Source organism: Physeter macrocephalus, chromosome 1, assembly GCF_002837175.3.
Source record: "Physeter macrocephalus isolate SW-GA chromosome 1, ASM283717v5, whole genome shotgun sequence".
NCBI lineage: Eukaryota > Metazoa > Chordata > Mammalia > Artiodactyla > Physeteridae > Physeter > Physeter macrocephalus.
In genome coordinates, this window is record NC_041214.2 from 75,900,891 (window position 1) to 75,924,172 (window position 23,282).

General features: G+C 41.0%; 2 protein-coding genes and 1 long non-coding RNA gene across 9 annotated transcripts in view; 2 read left to right on the forward strand and 1 right to left on the reverse strand.

Moving 5' to 3' along the window:
- Positions 1 to 20,756, reverse strand: part of DCUN1D1 (defective in cullin neddylation 1 domain containing 1) — a 36,605-nt gene extending 15,849 nt beyond the window's left edge. For 4 of the 7 annotated variants that reach the window (XR_008617025.1, XM_007111036.4, XM_055084026.1 and 1 more), the window contains exons 1-3: positions 12,860 to 13,155; positions 12,554 to 12,592; positions 408 to 624 (exon numbers count right to left, since the gene is read on the reverse strand). Coding sequence is in view for 6 of the 7 variants with exons in the window: in XM_007111036.4 (XP_007111098.2) it covers positions 408 to 624; positions 12,554 to 12,592; positions 12,860 to 12,910 (307 nt within the window). In the remaining variant the exon portion in view is untranslated. Of the gene's footprint in view, positions 1 to 407; positions 625 to 12,553; positions 12,593 to 12,859; positions 13,156 to 13,252; positions 13,330 to 13,498; positions 13,803 to 20,672 lie in introns of those variants that run through there. The other 3 variants (XM_055084023.1, XM_024124317.3, XM_024124318.3) reach the window with 3 other exon arrangements.
- Positions 5,184 to 5,417, forward strand: LOC112065032 (adropin-like). The gene has a single exon (XM_024124319.1). The coding sequence runs from the start codon at positions 5,184 to 5,186 to the stop codon at positions 5,415 to 5,417; it is 234 nt and encodes a 77-aa protein (XP_023980087.1).
- Positions 14,475 to 22,946, forward strand: LOC129392044 (uncharacterized). Its single transcript, XR_008617028.1, has 3 exons — positions 14,475 to 14,551; positions 16,246 to 16,315; positions 22,927 to 22,946. It is a non-coding gene; the product is annotated as an uncharacterized lncRNA (long non-coding RNA).
- The last annotated feature ends 336 nt before the right edge of the window (positions 22,947 to 23,282 follow it).

A 23,282-nucleotide genomic window follows, 5' to 3' on the forward strand; every position in this document is an offset into this window, starting at 1 on the left:
GCGCATCCGGAGCCTGTGCTCCGCAACGGGAGAGGCCACGGCAGTGAGAGGCCCGCGTACCGCAAAAAAAAAAAAAAAAAATTATTAGGCAGGTTTTCTTAAAATCCGCTCAGCTGAGTTTTACAAGAAAATGAGGGAAAAAACCTAGTCCCCCAGCCCCCATTCTCAAATTGAATCACAAAGGAGGAAAGGCAGGGGGCGATAAAGGGGGAGGAAATAAAGACACTAAGAAGAAGTTTTACTGAAAAGAGGAAAATAATTTTTCAGATTTCTTGAAGTAATTCTAAGATCTAAAGAGCTCTGTATCCACCCAATTAACGGTCTCTGTATCATTTGATTTCTCACAAGAAGCATGTAAACTTGGAAAACCTCGTTCAAAATATTTAAAGTCACAAGCAAACACTCACCTTTGTATCTATTGTATAGTTGTTCTAACTTCTTCCTGTCCAATGATCCTTTTACACTCTCTCGTATATAAAGTTCAGGATTTTGGAAAAAATTGTCTGTTGCAACATCTAACTTCCAGTCATTTTGAGACAGACAACTTACTGCTGTTTTTTCACTAGATTGTGTGAAGATCATAAACTGACGAACTTTATCCTTCTGCGATGATTTCAACTTGTTCTATTGAAACCAGAAAATAAACTGAAACTCTGTGTAACATCACAAAAGACTATTTCTATACTGCTGACTAAATCATTTTTAGCAGTACTTTTTCCTCATAAAATATTAAAACGTTTAGCTCAAGACTTATTTTCGATCTGTTAATCAGAAAGACAAATTTTTAAAAAATCTAAAACACAAAATCGGTATCATTTTGGGAAAGAAACTAGGACAGAGGCAAGAGAAGTTCACCCACCCTGCATTTCTCCTAAAATTGGGTCCTGTGAGCATGCACAAAGGCTCTCGAAGGGAAGGAGAGCTACTCTCAAAACCTTAACCAAGCAACAAAGCTCTAAGGGATGCTTAAGGAGTGGTGAGGAAGACCACCACTAATGTCACTAATGGTGACATTATTTAGCCAGTCAGAACAGTCAAGTGACCCTGAGGAACAATGAGATTAACAGGTATTTGTTGCAGTCCTAAAAACCATTATAAAGGATATGGGGTGCAATTCTCCCCAACCTCACTCCCACCCTACCCCCTTGTTTTCTTGCTATTTTTACCAATGTGAGAAAGCAATAGAATGTGAGAACTCTGTATTTCTCCTCGCATGTCCAGGAACAAAGATAATTATCCATAGAATTTCCTCATATTTTCAGTCAAATCAGAAGCAGTGAAATATGAACAAGTACCCCGCATCCTTCCAACTAAGGTAATTTTTAACAGAATTCTCTCTTTTTTACCCTGAAAGAATCACCTCATTCCCTTAGCCTGAACCTAGCAGACGTTCTCTCTAACCAGCCTCCCTACTGTAATAACCTTCTCTCACTGGCCTTGTGTTGACACATATTCATCTCTCATCTGACCTAAGCCCTAAGGAAAATGAAGCAAGGCAATTAGGCCCTCCACTCTCTCCCAGTATCAAGGGCCATGTTCTTTTCCTCCTCTCAACCAAGCTGGTCTCCTGTGCAATTTCAGCCTCTCCAGTATTACTCTTCCCTCTCGCAAGTCCTAATACCATCTCTCAGCAAAATACTTGGGTTCTTCCTGAGCTATTATTGCAAATGAAGGGGAAAAAAGCATGTGAGGAGGGCACACATTAATAGATACAGTGTTCTGTGGTTTAAGCAACACATCTGAAAACCCCAGCATTTTTGATCTGGCCCAAACTGACAGATCACAAACCTCAACCACCTGATTGTACAGATGAGAGAACAGACCCCAAAGGTTAAGGAATTTGTTAAAAAAATCACCCAGGTTATTATTAGTAGAAATGGGACAAGAACAGAAAGCTCTCATGAATCTGGGTCTTAGTAATCTTTCCATAAATCACACTGCTTGCTGTACATATTTATAAACCTTTTTAGGTTTTCAGGAAAAAGGCTACCAAAGATATAAATATTTCTACCTACCACAGAGTAAAAATAAGACTATGCAAAATCAAATATGAAAACCAACCCTATCTTTTATACCCTGGAGTCTAATCTGTCAGCCATACTCTTCTCTCTCGTAAATATGTTATTGCTTAGGATTACAGATTAAAATCTCAATCTCTGTTCTCCATTAAAATTGAGAAACTATAAATTCACTAACCTTCCGTTATTTCACAAATAACTCTACCACTTCTGGACACCCGGTAACTCATATCTTATTATGGGACACATCTCTCAAATGTCTAGGAGTCGTCCCTCTTGAAAAGTATCTCCTCAAGATGTTATTCAATTGCAACAAACCCACAATGAAATCAAATGCCAAGGAAGATACCTGTCTTAGTTTAATATACTGTTTAACTGAAAGGAAACCACTTTGATTTCAACTTTTGTTACTGAGAGCTATTTTTAAAATTAGTATACCTTTCTAAGAGATACAGTATCTAAGAGATATAGTATACTGACATATGTTTTAATCCTTTGAAGAACAGAGAAGTACCTAAGTGTCACTATGATCATCACTGACCACAGTATAATGCTGTACAAAGTACTGGAGATTAACCTACAAGTATAACAACTACAGGCCACAACCTGGAAATTACTTTATAATTAAACCTGACATAACTTCTCTGTATAATCTTTTTCCATTCTCCTAAAAGTTAAAGGCAGCAAAACAATCAGGATTATTGGGGGTTTTATCATACAGTATTAAATCCAGTGTTCTCCCCTGAAGCTTGAATCAGTTTTGTTGACGAGAGGGAGGAAAAACACAGCTTAAGCCACTTCTGCAAGCCTAAAAGAGTTGTTCACTCTACTAATGACTTCCTGTTGGAAAGCAAGATATTAGAAAATTGGGGGGACCAAGTTAAAAAACAGTCTTATCCATAAAAACTAATAACAAAATTATGTAAGTGAATTCTTTAACTCCATTTCGTATCTTATTTGAAATAAAAGTATATGTAATCAGGCTTCCCTGGTGGCACAGTGGTTGAGAGTCCGCCTGCCGATGCAGGGGACACGGGTTCGTGCCCCGGTCCGGGAAGATCCCACATGCCGCAGAGCAGCTAGGCCCGTGAGCCATGGCCGCTGAGGCTTCGCGTCCGGAGCCTGTGCCCCACAACAGGAGAGGCCACAACAGTGAGAGGCCCGCGTTCCGCAAAAAAAAAAAAAAAAAATATATATATATATATGTAATCAATAATGTCTATGTATACGCAAATAGAAACGATTTTAACTGGTTTAAATTTCCAGTACATGGGGCAATATCAATATATTTTAAGAAAAAGGGTTGCAGCTACCCATTTCCAACACCACAGAGGCTAATGAGTGATACCTCGCAGAGAACTGATAGTCTGAGTTCCTGCTAGGCCAAGTAGTAATAAGCAATTCTATTTCTGCAAAGTCTGATAAGTACCCTCCCCTTTCGTGTACTTAAAATGTACTCTGACCATTTGTCTGTCAGCTCTCTGTGCCTAGAATAAATCTTAACACTTGCTCTCCTACTACGGAGGATGTACTCAATTCTGTAGTCCCAAAGGCTGTCCTAGAGGAAAGTTGGAGTGGGCTACACAGACCTGCCCTTTTCCCAAGCCTATTTAGGAGAGCTACAACACTCCCACCCCCTTTTCCCAGGCCACAAGAAGGCACCAGGCAAGGTGTTCTGATTTTCTGAGTACAGCTCAAAGGTTTAAATTTCTATCAACTTAAGGAAGAGAAAAAAGGATATCTAGCCAGCAAAGAATTATTTTATAGGGGATGAGAGGGTGGATAGAAAACTGAGGTGAAAGAAATAACAGATGGGTTGTCTTTGTTTCTACTACAAACCCAGTGGGTATCTTCCTAAGAGCAAAAACATATGACAACTACAATGATTCAGCACTCAAATGTAGTACATACTATTTAAGACTTATTTAAAAGGAACAACTAGAGTGGTCATTAAATAAGATTAGGCAATACAATCTTCAGGACTCAAATGTGAAAACTACCTGGAGATTACCAAATTTTCAAGGAAATTCAATACTGGTTAAGTATGTAAAAATGTATAAAATACAGAATATACCCTGATTATTTTATAATTCTAGCAAAAAGGGGGGGAAAGAGAAAGGAAGAAGGGAGGAAAGAGGGGGAAGGAGATAAAGAAATGCTGTCTTATGTAATAGAAAGCTAATAACTGCATCAAAGATTACCAAAGTTAGAAATACTATTATTACTATAATCTAAACAGTAAAAAGCACCTACTTACTCATCTTTCCAAAATAAAAGAAAATCTGATTATCAATATACATTGCTTAATACTTAAATCTAGCATGTTTCCAATTTTTTTCCACTCAAGAAATTTAAGAATTACATTTAAAATAACAGTTTATCTGGGACAAAAAAAATCAAATACTTTGGATGTAGCCAAGTATCATATAGTCAAGTGTATGACCACTGAACTTACAAAGTCTATTGTGATAGAAGAATAGGGATTCAGAAAAACTCTATAATAAAAAAATAGGGCTTCCCTCGTGGTGCAGTGGTTGAGAAGCTGCCTGCCAATGCAGGGGACACAGGTTCGAGCCCTGGTCTGGGAAGATCCCACATGCTGCGGGGCAACTAGGCCCGTGAGCCACAACTACTGAGCCTGCGCGTCTGGAGCTTGTGCTCCGCAACAAGAGAGGCCGCGACAGTGAGAGAGGCCCGCGCACCGCGATGAAGAGTGGCCCCCGCTCGCCGCAACTAGAGAAAGCCCACGCACAGAAACGAAGACCCAACACAGCCAAAAATATAAAAATAAAATTAAAAATACACATTACATGATGAAATAATATTTTAAAAAATAATAATAATAATGCTGCGCCCCGGGGAGCGGCCACGGGGAGGGCTGGGGGAGGGGACGTCACCCCTGCCCGCCTCCCACTGCCCCGCCCCCCACCCACAGGCTCCCGAGCAGCAGGCACCCAGCATCCCACTGCCCGGGACCCTCCCACCAGGCTCAACTCAGGCTCGGAACTGCAGGTGAACATCTTCACTGCCCGGGAATCTTCGAGTGTGTGGACAGGACAGCCTCCTTGGAAGGCCGGCTATACCAGAGTCCCGCCTCAGCATGGGCCTTGCCATCGAGGCAGCTTCTCAGTATCTGCTTGTCTGAGGGTGCTGGCCCATCATGGCATGGGGGCAGCCATCTCCCAGGGGGCCCTCACTGCCATCATCTGCAACGGCCTCCTAGGCTTCTTGCTGCTGCTGCTGCTCTGGGTCATTCTCTGCTGGGCCTACCACTCCCGCTCTGACAACATCGACTCCCTCTCCAAATCCAGTCCCAACTCCAGCCCTGGCCCCTGTCCCGAGAAGGCGCTGCCGGCCCAGAAGCTCAGCCGTGAAGGCAGCTACCTGCTGCATCCCTGAAGGCCCAAGGCCTAGCCCAGAGTCTGGGACTTAAGTCCACCCCACTTGGAACCTGGAATCAGGATCCCAGGGTCCAGCCAGTCTGGGGTCCAGAACTCAGAATCCAGCCTGTCTGGAGCTGGACCCAGCAGCCCAGAGTCTGGTGGGCCTGGCTCCAAGAGGGGCTCTGCTGGCCCTCGGTAGACAGGCCTGGGGTGGGGGTTCATGAGTTGGTGCTAGGGCCAGGGCCATCTGGACTCTGCTCCATCCCAGGGGTCGGGGCTGGGTCCACCGCCCCCTAGGCCAAGCGCCTCCAGGCCCTCGAGGTTGGGGAAGCAATCCATGGCAACAACAGGAGGGTGTCCAGGCTGGGCCCCTTCTCTGGTCCTCCTACTGTTTGCTGGATAATAAATGGAACTACGGCTTTAAAAAAAAAAAAAGCTCATAAAGTTATAAAATTCCTCTTATAAGTATTTCCATCAAGAAAAACAATAAACATGGAAAACTATTTTCTAGTTAAATAAAAATAATTTGTTTTTTTGTTTGTTTGTTTGTTTTGTGGTACGTGGGCCTCTCACTGTTGTGGCCTCTCCCATTGCGGAGCACAGGCTCCGGACGCACAGGCCCAGCGGCCATGGCTCACGGGCCCAGCCGCTCTGCGGCATGTGGGATCCTCCCGGACCGGGGCACGAACCCGTGTCCCCTGCATCGGCAGGCGGACTCTCAATCACTGCGCCACCAGGGAAGCCCAATAAAAATAATTTTAAATAGAATCTCACCCTTAAGTTTCAATCTCTCATCCTTAAGTTTCAAATTCAGTCTAAACTCCAGAAAAAAAGACACCAAGGCCTTTATATTTTTAAAGGAATTAATTTCCTAACTCAATTCTAGTTATCTCAGGATTTGATGAATCTAGCTCACAAAAGACAATGTTTAAAAAATCAAACACTGTAATGATCACCCATAATTTTCATTAAAAGTTCTGTATGTTGTTCTCATATGTATACCATATTAACAGTTTAACTTCATCTGAAATTTAGAAGAGCTGGTTTAAGTCCAGAAAATCATACTTTCCACATATGATACACAGTATTCAGCAGATATAGCCAAATGTTACCAATATCCCAAACCACTCATCTATAAAAGGCCTTCTCACAGATTATAGGTCTGAAGTCAAAAGTACAAGAAAAATCAATTCAACTAACCAGACTACCTACTCCTAGAGAAGACTTTCACCTAGGGGTAAAGTTCTACCAGAAAGCCAGGCTAAGAATCTAGGTAGGAGTAGCTAGAAATTCTCTTCCCTTCCACCCGCAGCAGAGAGGTGAAGAGTACAGACTCTCAAATCAAACTGGCAGGATTTTAATTCCACCTGTGCCTCCTAACTGCTGTGTGACTTCGGGAAAATTACTTAATCTCTGTGTGCTTCAATTTCTTCATTTGTAAATAGGGTGTGAAGGTTATCTGAACTAATTCAAGTTAAACTCTTAGAACTGTAACTAGCACATAGTAAGGACTCCTTACAAGTCCACAAAGAATATACTCCAGAAAAAAAAGTAATTTTATGTAAATAAGAAGAAAGAATAACAACCACCATAATCAGAACACTGGCAGCTAACGTTTATTTGAGCTCCTACTGTGTGCCAACTCTGTGCTAGGTATTTAATTATTAACAATTCTGCAAGGTGGTTATCATTGATTCTGTTTTACCAATGAGGAGACCAAGCCTCAGAGCTCGTTTTATCTAAACAGACATCCAAAAAGTAGCAGAGACAGAAATGAAACCCTGGTGCCTGGCTTCAAGGCATGCAGTTTTCCATTTCTTCTACATTGTTGTCAAGTAAGAGAGAAAACAAAAAGGGCAAAAATGCAACCACTGAGTAATTACTGTGTGCACTGGGGAGAGAGGGGAATTGTGAACAATATTTCTTCACCTATTTTTACAGAAAAGTTAAATAAGTAATCAACTGACCTTTTCCCTTTCAAATGTAAACAATTTGCATTCTGACTAAAAATTGCACATTAAGCATTCCCTTACTAACTAAAAGACTAATTTAAGGATAGAACTTCCTTTCAGGGTTTTTTGGGAAGGGGGGAGGGGAGAAGAGGTGGATTGGTTATTTTTAAGACAAGTAATTCATCAGGAAGAAAAAATGTGTTTATAGTCCTGTCATAGTCTATTTTTTAAAAGATGGCCAAAATCTATAGCTTTAATTTCCACCTCTATACAGAGGTGGAAAATTAGGGGCACTGAAAGCCAGGGTTTCCTTTTCCAATGAGAAGGCTTGAAACCCAGAGGGGGGAAAAAAAACATGTACAGGTTATAGCCAGATAATATAAGCAAATGTATACAATTTCAAATATTAAGCAAAACAAAAACAAAAACCCAAACCCTCAGTATTCATGTAAATTATAATCTGCAGTTTAGAATAGTTACTCATGGTAGGCCTGTGGGTCTTATCATTCATCCCTAAACTTCCTGTGCTTTGAATGACAGTTACAATGAACTCTTCTTTCAGAGGAGCTACATTACTTCTAAGTCAAAAGTGGAATAATATACTATACTGTGTAATCAGTGTACCCAATTATGTTTTATATTGATATAATGGCAATTCACCTGAAAAAATATTTCAGAAGTATATCTGTAAGATTCAAACTGGTTTTGTACGCTTTTAAATAATTTCCCTCAAAGTTTTAAAAAAATATTCCATTAATGAAAATTTAAAGGATTTTCTCCTCCCCATCCTCAGAATTATTTTTCAAAAGATGACTACCACTGTAAATGGAATAAATGTTTTGATTCTGGTTTACAGAAGACTGTTTTGACTATTAAAAAGTTATTTTTGCTAATTCCTGATTACCTTTGATAATGGGATAGAAATAACCTCCTTAAAATACTGTGTTAGCCATCATCTTTCAACTGATTCTCCCCAACTTATTGCTTGAACATTTAACAAGTAGTCAAGGTAGCTAATTTAAATTTGCTCCTCCTCTCCATGAACATCTTTTCTATAGAAATCCTGAATTAACAAAAAGATTACTGAGGTGAAAACAAAACAACAACAAAAAAGAATTAAATGAGATTTTAAAGTTCCACAGTTAAAGAACTTATAATAATGACTAGCATTCTACAGTCATGGATATTTGTTTCAGAAGAGAATAAATGATCCTCGAAAAATGAAATTTCCTAATTCTAAGATTTGGTATCTACTCAAGTCCTAAATCTAGAAATAGTAAAATCGTATGTATAATAAGTGCTTTAAATGTTTACTGAAACAAAAATATCCCAATATAACAAAGGAATGGGCCACGTACTTCAACTTAATCTCTGTTGCTGAACACTATTCAGTGTTGAGGGATTCAAAAGTATAATGCAATAGAATTCTTCAGCAAAGAACTGTTGAAAAGTAAATCTCTCTTAAAATTTTACAATGCAAATAAGCAGCCTAATCACTCTAAATGATTAGGTACTAATCATATAAAATGGATTCAACAAAGTGATGAAAGACATTTCAGTGGCATTTTCCCCTTCTGCTTTTGCTTTTTCTTAAGTGGGGGGTATACACCTAAAGTGACTAGGTAAACTAGATAGTCAGCAGGTTATTCAAGAGCTTGTTTGTGTCCACAAAGCAACTGAATCCTATTTGGAACTATCTCTCTTCATCAAATGTCATGGCTAATACTATCACAACTTGAACAACAACACACTCAAATTTAAAAGGGGGCTTTCTCACAGATTTTCATTATGCTTGACCCAACCTACGAAGCCAAAATCAAAAGAGCCACTTGACTCAAATGAGCTCAGCTCTTTTAAAACTTAAAAAACAAAACAAAAAAAACCACAAGTTAATTTTACTTTCAACTTTTTTTTTTACCATATGTACCAAAAGAGTTCTAATTTTTCAATTACTTAAATGTTTACATCAGATCATCTGATTTGATATGGAAACAACTAGGTCACTATTCAATATAAGGAAGAAACCAGAATGAAACCAATCAAAAATTCCACACCTATACGGAAGGGGTGCTTGCTGGGTTTTTTTTTTTTTTAAAAAGAGGAGGAGTAAATAAACTGGCACCAGAGACCAAGCTTCTAATCCCTGCTCTGTCATATACTAGCTCTTTACCTTGGCCATCTCTTCAGAAACACTAAACCTCCTTTTTCAGGTATGTTAAAAGAAGGTAGCAATACCTATCTCACAAATTGGAGTGGAGATAAAATAAGACTTGTGAATTGTCTGACTAGCAGACGTATGTTCTCTGTAAAGATTAAGGTCCTTCTTCCTTCCCAAAGGCCCAGTTTTTTGCATACAGTCACTAAACAACATGCAAACTACAAGAACATACTCAAAAGCAATCTACAAAAGAGATTGTGTTGTGTTGTTTTTACTAACGAGCATGGCCAGGTAAACTTGATGTTCAACTAGTTTTTATTGAATATTGGACAGTCATCTTAATCAGAATTCAAAACTCTGCACACAAAAACTGTATAAGTTGTCTTTAAAAACTGCTTTGAAGATAATTATGTATACTATAATTTTAATAGGACACTATGAGAGAGTAGAAACAAGGTCTATCATACTACTCAGAATCCTTCACTGGCTTCCCATTTCTCTTGGAGTAAAAACACTATATCCTTACAATAGCCACCCATGCCCATCTCCACTCCTTACCACTCAGACCTCCTCTGCTCCAACGCCCAACATGCCCCTCTCCCCCCACCACATTACCCCAGCCACACTGGACTCAGTGCTCCTCAAACTCTCTCTGACCACATTTGTGCATGGCTTACTCCTTCATCTCCTAGTCAGCTCAAAACCCACTTCATCAGTGGTGCAAACACCATTTTGCAACCCCAAATCCACTGTGCCCCAACACTCCCAATTCTCCTCCCTAACACTGCTTTTCTCCCATAGCCCTTAACACCTTCTAACATAGTAAAGAAGAAAAATATATGCTATGTTTATTATTTGTCTCTCCCTACTAAAATGTAACCCTCACCAGCACAGGGATTTTTATTTTTTCAGTGGTGGTGGGGGGGAATATATATATATATTTATATAAAAATACATCTGTGTATATGCATATCCTCAGTGCCTAGAACAGGACCTGGCACATGGTAGGCATTTAGGAAATAATTATTAAAATTAATTAAGGCCCTCCCATAATTTACTTATGTATATGCAAAACAATGTGAAACGAGTTCTACAGAGACAAACTTCAACAGGCCTACATTAATCTGGACTTAACTCTGGCATTTGTTGAAAATATAATCTTAAATTTCAAAGTCCACACATTTTTTTAAAAAAAACATTAAAAACATAGTAAATTAACATTAATCATTAATTTGAATTTTGTTATTTAACATTTTCATTAATAACACTTGGGTTTCCCTCTGTTTAAATAAGTAAATTAATTTCAAATCCAATTTTCAACCATTTCTTTAGATTTCATGTGAGTTAAAAGATTACATGTACCACAAATACTGGGGGAAATAGTAAAACCAGGAAAAGTTAGTTTCAGTTCTGCAACTAACAATTTTGCAAACTTGAACCTCAAAACCTCCTTGATCTTCAATTTCTTCTTCTGTAAAAAGGAAGAGGAGTAAATTAGATGATCTCTGAAGCCATTTCAGGTCTAAAAATTCTATGATGCTGTGAGTCTATAAAAATCTAGTAGGTTACACAGTCTACAAACTTCTCACACATCTAAGAAAAATAATTAAAATCAAAATTTTTAGCTGAATGTAACTTTGGAAATCATCAAATCCTGTCCTCTTACAAATAAGAAAACAAGCCAGAAATCAAACACTTTTTTTTAAAGATTTTCAGGGGTAACAGAATATTGTCTAGTTTTGGAGCTATTTTTGGCCTTTTATGTGGGTGTTAGGTAGCTTAAATGAACAATTTTTTTTTCTTACACAACATATTCAGATATCCTGTCATTTAAATTTGCCCCAGAATTGAGAATATAACATGTGCTCTAGAAATGGGCTGCATTACACACACCGAAAAACATTAGCCCCAAAATTGTATAAAGAAATAATTATAAGTAAAACAGGGTGGGAGGGAGGGAGACGTAAGAGGGAAGAGATATGGGAACATATGTGTATATGTATAACTGATTCACTTTGTTGTAAAGCATAAACTAACACACCATTGTAAAGCAATTATACTCCAATAAAGATGTTAAAAAAAATAAGTAAAATAAATTTACAACGAAAAACTTAACTAGAAAATTCTTATGGCCTAACTTCTATTAGGGCCCATGGTGATTTAGTTTCCAAACTAACAAGAGCATACCAAGACAATTCTAGTGACATGATCTGAGTTCAGCCACAAAAAGTGTTTTAAATTAGTGATATCTTGTCATTAGTAGTGTAATTAAATACTTATGGCTAAGTTCCAAAACTAGCTAATTTAATAGTAATAAAAGGACAGAAGCTTACAAGCTCCAATACAAGCTGAACTCTCATATGAACCACATGACTCCTGAATTCGTAACAAGTAATGAGCATTATCAACACTTTGGATTCCAGAGGATGATGCTGATTGGAGACTATTATGAGCAGAACACATTTCAATGCTCTCACAGAGTGTTTACCCGGGAATTACATTTCATTACTTCAAGCATACTCTTACAAGCCAAGAGTCTGGAAACTTCAGGAGTAATGTCTATGACCGTCAAAATGCTTAAGAAATTGGAAACTGTTTAGCCACCCTGGTGGATGTTTAAACATTGTAACATCAATCTAAACATTCACCTGTACTTTATGGCAAAGTTTTCTTACAAATACAAATGGTAAACTTTCATGGAACTTACCACAGAACCTAAGTTCTTGAGTATATGGCAAACTAAACCACATATCCATACGCGCGACACCAAAATTCTGCCAAGTTGGAGGCTGAGACTAGTTAAGTGTCATTCAGCAGAAATAAGACCAGCTAAAAACAAGACACCGGGGCATTCCCTTAACAGACACACACATATACCCTCCTCAAAGAGGCCTTTATGTTCCCCATGAGCAAAAGGAGAAGAACATCATTTTTACTGTCTATTCATACAGTAACCTGCATGGAATTCAACTCATGCTCAGATTATAATACTAAACATAGCTTCTGAAAAACAGAAAGTCCAAGAATCAGGTACATAATTACCAAAATGTAAACCGATAACTTGAATACCACGTCTTCAAGCTTGTAAGACATTTTCCAAACAAAAAAGGGAAGAGGGGACTAACTTGACAAACTGTTTTTTAAACATCACGAATGGTTTTTAACTGGCATAATAAAGCAATTACTCCTCCCACCCCAAGGAAATAAAATATGTGCCCAAAAGGTAGCAAGTCTGTTTCTCCTAATTTTATGAAATGAGAACAGGTTGCACTTCCGTACTTCCCCCCTCCCCCCACGTCCCCCAAGCTCAGCGGTCTCCCATGTTCTCAGTAGAGAGGTAAATATAACCTCCACCAACTGGCCAGTGAAACTCCCATTTTCCAGGACTACGGGGCGCATCGAGAGGTGATGGAGAAAGGAACAGGGCTGTTACCCCGCCCCAAGCAAAACTGCCTGGAGACTTGAGGGGTGTTGGAGCCGGAGCGGAGGAGGGAGGGGAGAGCCGGGAAAGTCTTTCCTTCTCCCCAGCGGAGCGGAGGGGGAAGCCCCGGCTCCGGGCGGGGGGAGACTCCTCACCCGGAACCCCGGACCCCGGTCCCCGGCCAGACACAATGGAGCCGGCGTGGGGGCCGGGCAGAGACAGAGCCGTTGCCCCATCCCCTCCCCCAGCCCCAACGCCTCCCCTAGCCGCGCCGGGCCCAGCAAGGGGCACCCAGGGCCGCTCCCCGCGCCCCAAACTACCCGGGGCTCCCGACTAGGCCCGGCTCCGCTCCGCCTCCTCGGCTCTCGCGTAGCAGCGGCGCCCGGGCGGGAAGGGGCGAAGGAGGAAAGGAGAGGCGGGGAGGAGAGCCCCGCCGGGGAGCTGGACGGAGGCCGCGGGCCGAAGCTCGGGGCGGCAGGGTCGCCGCGGGGCGGAGGGCGGCCGGGGCGGGGGTGCGCGGCTGCGCCGGCCCCCAGCCGGCGGGGCGGGCGGCCGCAGTGCCTCACCATGTTGGTGTCCTCCAGGCCTCTCCCCTCCTCCTCCGGCTCCGCAGCGAATGGACGGCGGCGGCGGCGGCGGCTCCTCTCACGGGCTCGCCGGGCTCCCGCTCATGCGCAGTGCGGGGCGTCCCCAGCGCGGCCCGAAGAGGCAGCCCCGGGCCTCCGGGAGGCGGAGGGACTGGGGCGGGCGGCGGGCGCCCCGCGCGGGGCTTCCCCTGGGCGCGAGGGTCCCCCCGGGCGGGGGGCGCGGGGGGGGTAGGGGGCGACGCACGCGCTGCGCGCGCCGACATCCTCCCGCCGCGCCCGGCGGGTGGGGGCCGAAGGACACCACCTCGGCTTCCCATGCTCTCCTTCCGCCGTCCGATGGCGAGGGCCGTGTCTACACCGTCTCGAGGGGGGGAAGAGCTGTGGCCGATAACTTATGCAGCTGGGGGCGACTGGAAGGGCTAGGACTGAGGCGCTAGATCCGTCCCAAACCACCCCTCCTTATAAATATCCCAAAAAAAAAAGGAAGAAAACAGTAAAAACACCTCCACCCCCATGTGTTTTCTTCTCCCAGTCCAGTGTATGGACTGCGTCGGGTCCCCCACGTGAACATGCCAGAGGAGACCTTAGTCTAGCCATGTGGGAGCTGGAATGCCCTTTGGAATGGCCCAAACTCTTCCCAGACCTGTGTCCACAGGAAGACTGGTGGGATGGCCCTAGGGTTCCAGGCGAGGAAGTCTGAGGATTCAGGGCCCCATTCATGCCACACTGGTGGCAGATATCAGCGCCTACCACTTTCTCTAAATATCCGCTTAGTTCAACCTTCCTAGCGTAAAGTTTTGGGAAGTAACGAACATCTTTTTTACCGAGGGTTGATGTCAGACTTGTCCTAATTTTGGTTCTAAGTCTGCTAAGGCTGAGGGTACCAGGATTCTCTGCTGGGGGTCAAGTGGACAAGTATGTGCTGCTGGGAGTAGAAGACTCTTTGGAGTGGTCCCTGCCCTTAAGAAATTGACTATCCAATTGAAGAGATGAGACACTTTCACACACAAAGGAAGGAAATAAGAAAAACAGGTAATAAAGCAAACATCAGAAAATCACATGTAAGACTGAGCTAAAAAACCTGTGTTTCAGAACAGAACCAACCTGAGTGGAAGCGTTATCACCCTCACCTGTTATCACTGTACTCAGCAAAATCCTTTTCCCCCCAACCCCGGCATAATCTGCCAGATCAACCCTATAACTGTATGGCTTTGAAATTCTTATCAAAGCAACAGAACTTCTTTGGCAACTCCTGGGGGCCTCCTAACACTTCCTGGAGCAGCCATGTATCAGGAGCTCCAGGGACTCTACCATAACAGATCCTGGGCCACCACTAAGCATACATCCATTCTTTTCAACAACCTTCAGTGTATACATATTAATGTGCCAGTCTCCTTGCTAGGCTCTGGGAAAACAGCTTGGTCAGGACAGGCCAGATCTGCCTTGTGCAGCAAGCCTGAAGCTGGACCACATCCATGGATGTTCTCCAGGAATTCACCTAGCATTTGACCTGAAATACCAACTAACATCTAGGGTCTTAATGAAGAGGATTCACTGTATCTCTTTCCCCATACTGTTATACTTCACTGAGGTAATACCTCATGGGTTTTAAGCTCTTTTTCCTAATTGCCAACTCCAGCGAACAGCTCTTAGTTCTCATTCTACTTGACGTCTCTCCTGCGTTAGAACACTTCTTCCTTAAATTCCCTCTCCATCATTTTCCATGATCCACTTTCTTCTGTGTTCCTCCTTCCTCTGTGACCACTCTCCTTGGCTGGCTCAGCTCTCTTTGGCTCTTAAATCGTGGGCTTTCCAGAACTATCCCTGAATCTCTTCCTGTATATGAGCTGTGTCATGCTCTCACTCACATTCCCACAATGTCAACTACTACCTGTGTCTTGAGGAGTCCTAAATCTTGACTTCTAGGTCCTGAGTGGCAGGCCTACACACTAATTTTGGTTACTCCACAGGCCTGTCAATCTTGACAAATCCAAAACCTTATCCCCAAACCTGCTTTTCCTCCTGTCTTTTGACCAGATCATCCAAGCCAGAAATCTAAGTCATTCACAACTCCTTCTACTTCATCCACCTTAATCTAATCGCTCACCAAACCTCATCAGTTTTACCTCCTAAATAACTTTGCATCTGCATTCTATTCTCTATCCCTCAGCCAAGCCTATATTATATCTCTTCTCATCAACAGCCTCTTAACCAATGTTCTGGCCTCTACTCTTTCCCCACCGCTCCAGAGTTCTCCTTCTATAACACAAATCTGAATTTCATCCTTAAAACTCTCCTTGGGCTCCATAAACATGAGCTCTTTGGTGTGGCATACAAGGCTCTCTCCCCATAATCTGTCCACTCACCTTGCTGTTTTCCACCACCTCCCACGCAAATACACCTCATATCTCAGTTTTAACAATCCAAGCCTGCCATTTCTCATTCTGCTATCCCTGGAGGACTGGCTAACACTGACTGAGGGCTTTCCATGTACCAGGCACTGTTTTAAACCCATGACACATTCTAACTCACATAATCCTCACTTCAACCTATGAACTATGACCAATGATTATGCCCATTCTACCAAGGAAGAAACTGAAGCATGGAGAAGTTAAATAACATGCCAAATGTTCCTCAGCTGATATGTAGTAGGGCTGGGACTTAAACCCAGATAGTCTGGCTACAGACTCTATTCTCTTAACCACCACACTGTATTTCCTACCAAGACCTCACACTCAACTCAAAGACCATCTTCTCTGTGATTATCTGCTGACCTCGTCACCTGGATTCCAGCTGGTAGGTATGTTTCTTCTTCTGTACTTCTGTGACTGCTTGTATACGCTTCTGTTACACTTATGACATATGATATTAGCCTCCATGACTTCCCCTGCCAGGTTGTGCACTGCTCCAGGCCAGAGACCCAGTTGCACACATCTTTTGAGTTTTCAGTGTCAAAATGAGTGCCGAGGGACTTCCCTGGTGGTCCAGTGGTTAAGAATCCACTTTCCAATGCAGGGGACACGAGTTCGATCCCTGGTCGGGAACTAAGATCCCACATGCCGCGGGGGCAACTAAACCCAAGTGCTGCAACTACTGAGCATGAGGGCCACAACTAGAGAGCCCACGTGCCACAATGAAGCTCCTGTGTGCCACAACTAAGACCCGATGCAGCCAAAGTAAATAAATAAATATTTTTTAAAATGATTGCCGAGCATATAGGATATATATATATATATATATATGCTACGTGATAATACTTGGATAAATTAAAAGAAGTTATCTAATTGATGTCTTACCTGCCTTAAGACTGTGCCTATATTGTTTGTTATTGTAATGGAATGTCTTTCCTCCTTGGCAGATGTATGTTATACCATATGGTCAGATGGTAAATGTAGTAACAACTGTACCCATTACTGCACTTCCAAGCTACAGTACTGAATGTGGAGAATTATTACTCAATCGTTATTGAGTTAGAGAAACATACTTGTTAAAATTGTCCTGATTACTTTTTAAATGGAAAAATCCTGAAGATAAAGCATAAATTACAAGATTTAATTAACTGAAAAATATTCATTAACATGTTCACATCACTTTTTATGTTATGAGGTTTCAAGTATTTGTTAAGAAGTTGAGGTTTCTTAAGTAGAGAATTTGTAAAGATTATTTTCTGCAGTGACAATCTCAATATAACAAGAAAAATAAGATAGAAACATCTAGCTGAAATCCACTATCATTCCCCCTCTCCCCCACAAGATAGATATCTGTATCTATACATAGATATGGAAAAAGATATCTATATATAGATACACATATGTATATATACACACACACGTGTGTGTATATATATAGAGAAAACGCATACACACATATATAGTCACTGTACACTTACAGATACATATATGTATATATACATACACACGTGTGTATATATAGAGAAAACGCATACACACATAGTCACTGTATACTTATAGATACATAGACAAGTATACAGTATTTGTACATAGTATAATTTTTCAAGGTAAAACATGCAACTATTTGAAAATAATTGTTGCCTCAGATGTTTAAAAATTCATGTTAAGATATGTATATCTGCTGATAAAATTGTTACAAGTCTGTTTAAAGAAACATGTAAAACCAAGGATTCCATACTTTTAAAATCTATCTTTCAGCAAAGAGAAAGAGCATAAGTAATCTGAAAAGACAGATTGCTAACACTTCTGGTAGTTCATCTATAGCTAAAATTAAGCTTGCAGGGTAACTATGTAGACATAGTTACAGTTCAAAGGCACTAGTCTGGGACACACAGCCACCACCCTCCCACACTTAACTTGGGTGGACTCAGTTTTGCCCAACATTTACATAAACGTGCTTATTGAATTCAAGCTTGCCTATTTATAAATACGTAAGAGTAAATGAGACTGACCAATGCAACCTATTTTAGTTAGAACGAAACATGACATTTAGATTTTATCAGTCCAGAATGATAACTTTTTAAAGGTACAGCAGACAAGATTAGGCCTCAAGGACAGGGATGTCTAATGTGAGAACCATGGACCCAAATTCACACCAAACTCACCAGAGTAGGGGGAGAGGTGGAAGGCTTTGGGCGCTTCTGTCCCTGATAAATGTTACCAGTGAAGCCAAAGAAATGACTGCCTGAGACCCTTTCCTGAACATTCTGAACCATTTGAAAAGGAATCCTTAATCAGGACAAGGGAATAAACTTCAAGGAGTGTCCCTAGGAAACTGGACACCATTGTCCTCTTCACACAAAAGAGCCAGTAAAAGCAGTATTCCAGTGGGTCACCTTCTAAATAGGAAAATGGGAACATTCACCTCAAGGTACATGTGAATCTGTTGATTTTAGCTGCTCCACACTCATGGTAGAGGAACGGACTTTGCAGTAACAGCTGAGACTGGAGGGCCAACAACGGGAAACAGTCTGAGACCATCACTGATGATGTCACAATGCCCTACTGTCCCAGGAGATCCATCCTGGACCTCCCTGCCTGGCTCAGCTTGGTCCTTCCTACATGATACTGTGGCTCAGCCCAGGTATCTGTCTAGAACAATTCTGGTCAATTGCAACGAGTGAATTCATTGAAATCATAATGACTGAAACAGTTCTACAGGTAGCAGGCTAGATGATCAAGTAGAATCCCAGGCATTTGTTCCTAGGTACTTTTCGTGTCCTCATCATTTTCCACTGATGATGACACAGGAAAAGCTGGTACTGAATCAAAGCCTTGCTTTTCTGTCTTTATTCAGTGGATAGCTCATAAGGCATGCAGATTTCTCTGGGACTCAGTATTCTCAAAATGAAGAGACTGGGCTGAACTGTAATATGTTTCTATCAACCCCTAAGTTTGTTTGATTCCTTTCTGGTAGACTATTATGAGCTGTCCCCTAATATCAGGAAAGCAGAGCTTGTCTCATTTATTCACTCATTCATTCATTGTGCAGAGTATGAAGCACCTAAGCTAGCACCACACTGACAAATACAATGCAAGCTACAAACGTGAGGCACATATGACATTTAAGTTTTTCTAGTATTGAAATTTTTTAAAAGTAAAAAGAAACAGGCTTCACCTGTTTTGTTTTTAATATTTTATTTAATCCAAGATAGCCAAGATATCAGTATTTCAACATGTACTCAATATAAAATATTATTGAGATACTTTACTTTTTTTTTTCATAGTAAGTCTTTGAAATCTGATGTGTATGTTACACTTAAAGTCATCTTAATTTGGACTAGTCACATTTCAAGTGCTCAGTTGCACATATGGTGAACGGCTACTATATTGGTCAGCACTGGCTTAGGCAGTGGCTGGCCTGCAGTGGATGCCCAACAAATGGGAGTAATAAGTACTCTTACTTCTGGGAAATAGATGAAAACCAAAGTAAACCTGGAATATCAATATATAACCAATAGTAGCACAAAAATATTTAGCATTTGGGAAGCTAACACAGTTCAATTGGAGGAAAAAAAATGGCATGAAGGCAATAAGAATTATTATTATTATTTTTTGGCCATGTCATGCGGCATGCAGGATCTTATTTCCCTGACCAGAGATCAAACCCACACCCCCTGCATTGGAAGCACAGAGTCTTAACCACTGGACCGCCAGGGAAGTCCCAAGAATTATTCTTTAAATATGCATCTATATCTGGGATAAATGTTTTCACTGTGTATAGCAAACTAGGAAAATCACCTATACTCATTAATAAATGTCTACCAAGCACCAATAACCTGCCTGACCCTGAACATGTCATCCTATTAAATGTAATTTCTGCATTTTCAATCAAAAGTAGACATATTAAACACTGAAATGCATTTCACAAGCACTTTAGAGTTCTGAGGTGTTTTCCTCAGGGCTACACACTAAGTAAATGCCATTTTTTCTATTTCCTTCAAGATATGTCACTCTTTTCAAAGAAATTATTTGGGTTTGGAGACGAGAGGAGAGTTTGGTGAAAGAGAGAGTTTCTGTGCAAATATTGTAAAACTAAAAATGTTAATATCAAGGTCAGTTTAGCCCTACAGCACTGTGAAAGAGAAAAAAACAATTAAAAAATGTTAATGTGAGATTATCATTTTGAAAATAAATATACAGAAAGAGGAAGTCAATGAAGCAATCTAAAGATGAAACCCAAATGGGTTAATCTGTTGTGGGAGACCTGGAAACACCCTTCAGGACATTTGGAAAAGGAGATGACAGGGCAAAGTTCTTTATAGATGAAATGTGACCTGGCCACCCTTAATTGACCACAAGTGAAAGAAAGGAAAATGTGGCTACAGATCACCACTTTGAAACAAAACAATGAATTTTAGAGAACTTGAAGAGGTCCCTTGATTTTGTTGGTAGTCTGACCTGGAAGAAGGGTGCAGGGGTTAACGGTTGAGTGGAGGGGAAGCAAGCATGAAGGTCCAGGGTGAGGCCTGATGGGTGAGCTCTAGGGAGATGTTGGTGACAGCATAATTTACAGATCAGATCTGGCTGGAAAGAACAGCCAGAGGGAGGGGTTAGGAGAGAGGAAGGGATTATTTTCATTCCTGATCGATAGGATACAGTGCTACAGAGTAACAACATAGCTGTGAAATGTGTAAGAGAACACCTGGGTCAGGCTGGGCGGATGTGACAGGGCCACATACCTTGGGTGAAGTGTATGGCTCAGAGCCCAGGCTCTCAGTCCCTTCCCCCAGAGCCAGATGTTTCATGTGTTTGGTTGATCTTGTGGCTGAGAAATGCCTAAGATTTGATTCCAGTCTTTCAGATGGATGATTTCCCAAAAGAAATAATGAATAATATTGTCAGTTATGAAGGTACTGCAGTTGGAATATTTTCTTTACATTATATGAAGTTCAGATCCCTTTTTCTTTTTACATTTGTATTTCTCTTATTAAACTTACAAACTGAGGAGTGGCATCAACTTTAAACATTTGAAATAGGCCTATTTCATGAAAATTTCAAGGGGTTACATGAAAAAGTCACAGACTAAGACAATGGTGTTCTAGTCTATCTCCATATGACTGGGCAAATTTTACCTGTCTCCTCGGAGCCACAATTCCTCAGAATGGCAAATTTGGATTAGATAAATTCTTGGTTCCCTTCCAACTTCAAATCTGAGCTTTGCTCAAAATTCTAGGAAATATAATTGTTCTCATTCAGTCATTTATTTCAACATTCATTGAACACCTACATGTCAGCCACAGTGTGAAATACTAGGAATATAAAGAAAGAAACAAACAGTCCCGGCATCACTGCCCACCCACCCCAGGAACTTAGGATCAGGCAATGTGGAATCTATGAGAGTTGAAGAAAGGGTCTTTGGGAAGGTTCTACAAGTCCTGCATCTAGGAAACCCAACAGGACTATGGCACAAGGCTGTGTGTAGCAGGAGAGCGTGGGCTTCGAGTGACTTGGATCTTTGCTTGAACAAGAGTCTACTGCTTATTTTGGTGGTGATGTTGGCATATTTCTTAATATGAGCCCCAGTTCCTTTATCTCCAAAATACCTACCTCAGAGTATTGTGTGAAAAGTCAATTAGACAAGAAAAGACCACAAATAAATGTTGGTGAGGATGTGGAAAAAAGGGAACACTTCTACACTGTTGATGGGACTATAAATTGGTACAGCCACGGTAGAAAACAGTATGGAGGTTCCTCGAAAAACTAAACATGAAACTACCACATGATCCAGCAATTCCACTCCTGGGTATATAGCAAAAGAAAAAAAACACATTAATTCCAAAAGATACATGCACCCCAGTGTTCACAATATTGGGGTTATTGTTATTTACAATAGCCAAGATATGGAAGCAACCTAAGTGTCCATCAGCAGATGAGTGGATAAAGAAGATGCAAGAGTCTGTATACACACACACACACACACACACAGACACACACACACACGATGGAATACTACTCAGCCATAAGAAAGAATGAAATTTTGCATTTGCAACGACATGGATAGACCTGGAGGGTATTATGCTTAGTGAAATAAGTCAGACAGAGAAAGACAAATACTGTATGTTATCACTTATATGTGGAATCTAAAAAATAAAACAAATGAATGAATATAACAAAATAGAAAAAGACTCACAGATACAGAGAACAAACTAGTGGTTATCAGTGGGGAGAGGGAAGAGGGGGAGAGGTAATATAGGGGCAGGGGATTAAGAGGTACAAACTACTATATATAAAATAAATAAGCTACAAGGATACAGCACAGGGAATATAGCCAATATAGCCAATATTTTATAATAATTTAAATGGAGTATAATCTATAAAAACTTTGAATCACTATGTTGTACACCTGAGACTAATATAATATTATAAATCAACTATACCTCAACTATGGCAAGAACATGAAGGGCTTCAATATAAACCACTTGTTTCACCACTTGCCTGCCTGGCGGGCACATGTCCACTTGTAAGCTTTGGGATGCCTCTTCTCTCTGGCAACAGCCAGGGACATTGGTCTTATAGCAAGAGAACACAGAAAAGAAAGAATGGGAGAAAGGATACTAGTCAAAAATTATTTACTAGCTCATGCAATTTTATGTGTAATAATGCTTATCAATGAGAAGGAGAAAAATCATCTGCAAGAATATACATTATATTTTTGCTACCAAGTTTCTTTTATAGGAGCCTTGAATGATATAATTTTATTAAGTAGAGCTATTACCCCAACTACTCTTTGGAAAGGTAGCAATAAGGATCACAGACCATTTTCAATATGTAAAAAAGTCTAACAGAAATGGTTTAGCTAAAGAAAAGCTTTCTACTGCTAAAAAGATTGAAATTCTTTCCTTTTAGCTGGGACTGTTTTAGTTCGGGGTAGTAATACACGTTACTCCAAGCTCATTATGAACTGCATGTGTTCTTTCATTACTTAAAAAAAAGTGGAGGGACTTCGCTGGTGGTGCAGTGGTTAAGACTATGTGCTCCCAATTCTGGGGGCCCGGGTTCGATCCCTGGTCCGGGAACTCGATCCCACATGCACGCTGCAACTAAGAGTTCACATGCCACAACTAAGGAGCTGGCAAGCCACAACTAAGGAGCCGGTGAGCTGCAACTAAGGAGTTGGCGAGCCGCAACTAAGGAGCCCGTGAGCTGCAACTAAGGAACCAGCGAGCCACAACTAAGGAGCTCACATGCCGCAACTAAGGAGCCTGCCTGCTGTAACTAAGACCTGACGCAACCAAATAAATAATAAATAAATAAATAATTTTTTTTAAAGTGGAAAAATTACTTGATGA

Coding starts and splice junctions, on each gene's coding strand:
- LOC112065032 (XM_024124319.1), top strand. CDS start 5,184: ATGGGGGCAGCCATCTCCCAGGGGGCCCTCACTGCCATCATCTGCAAC.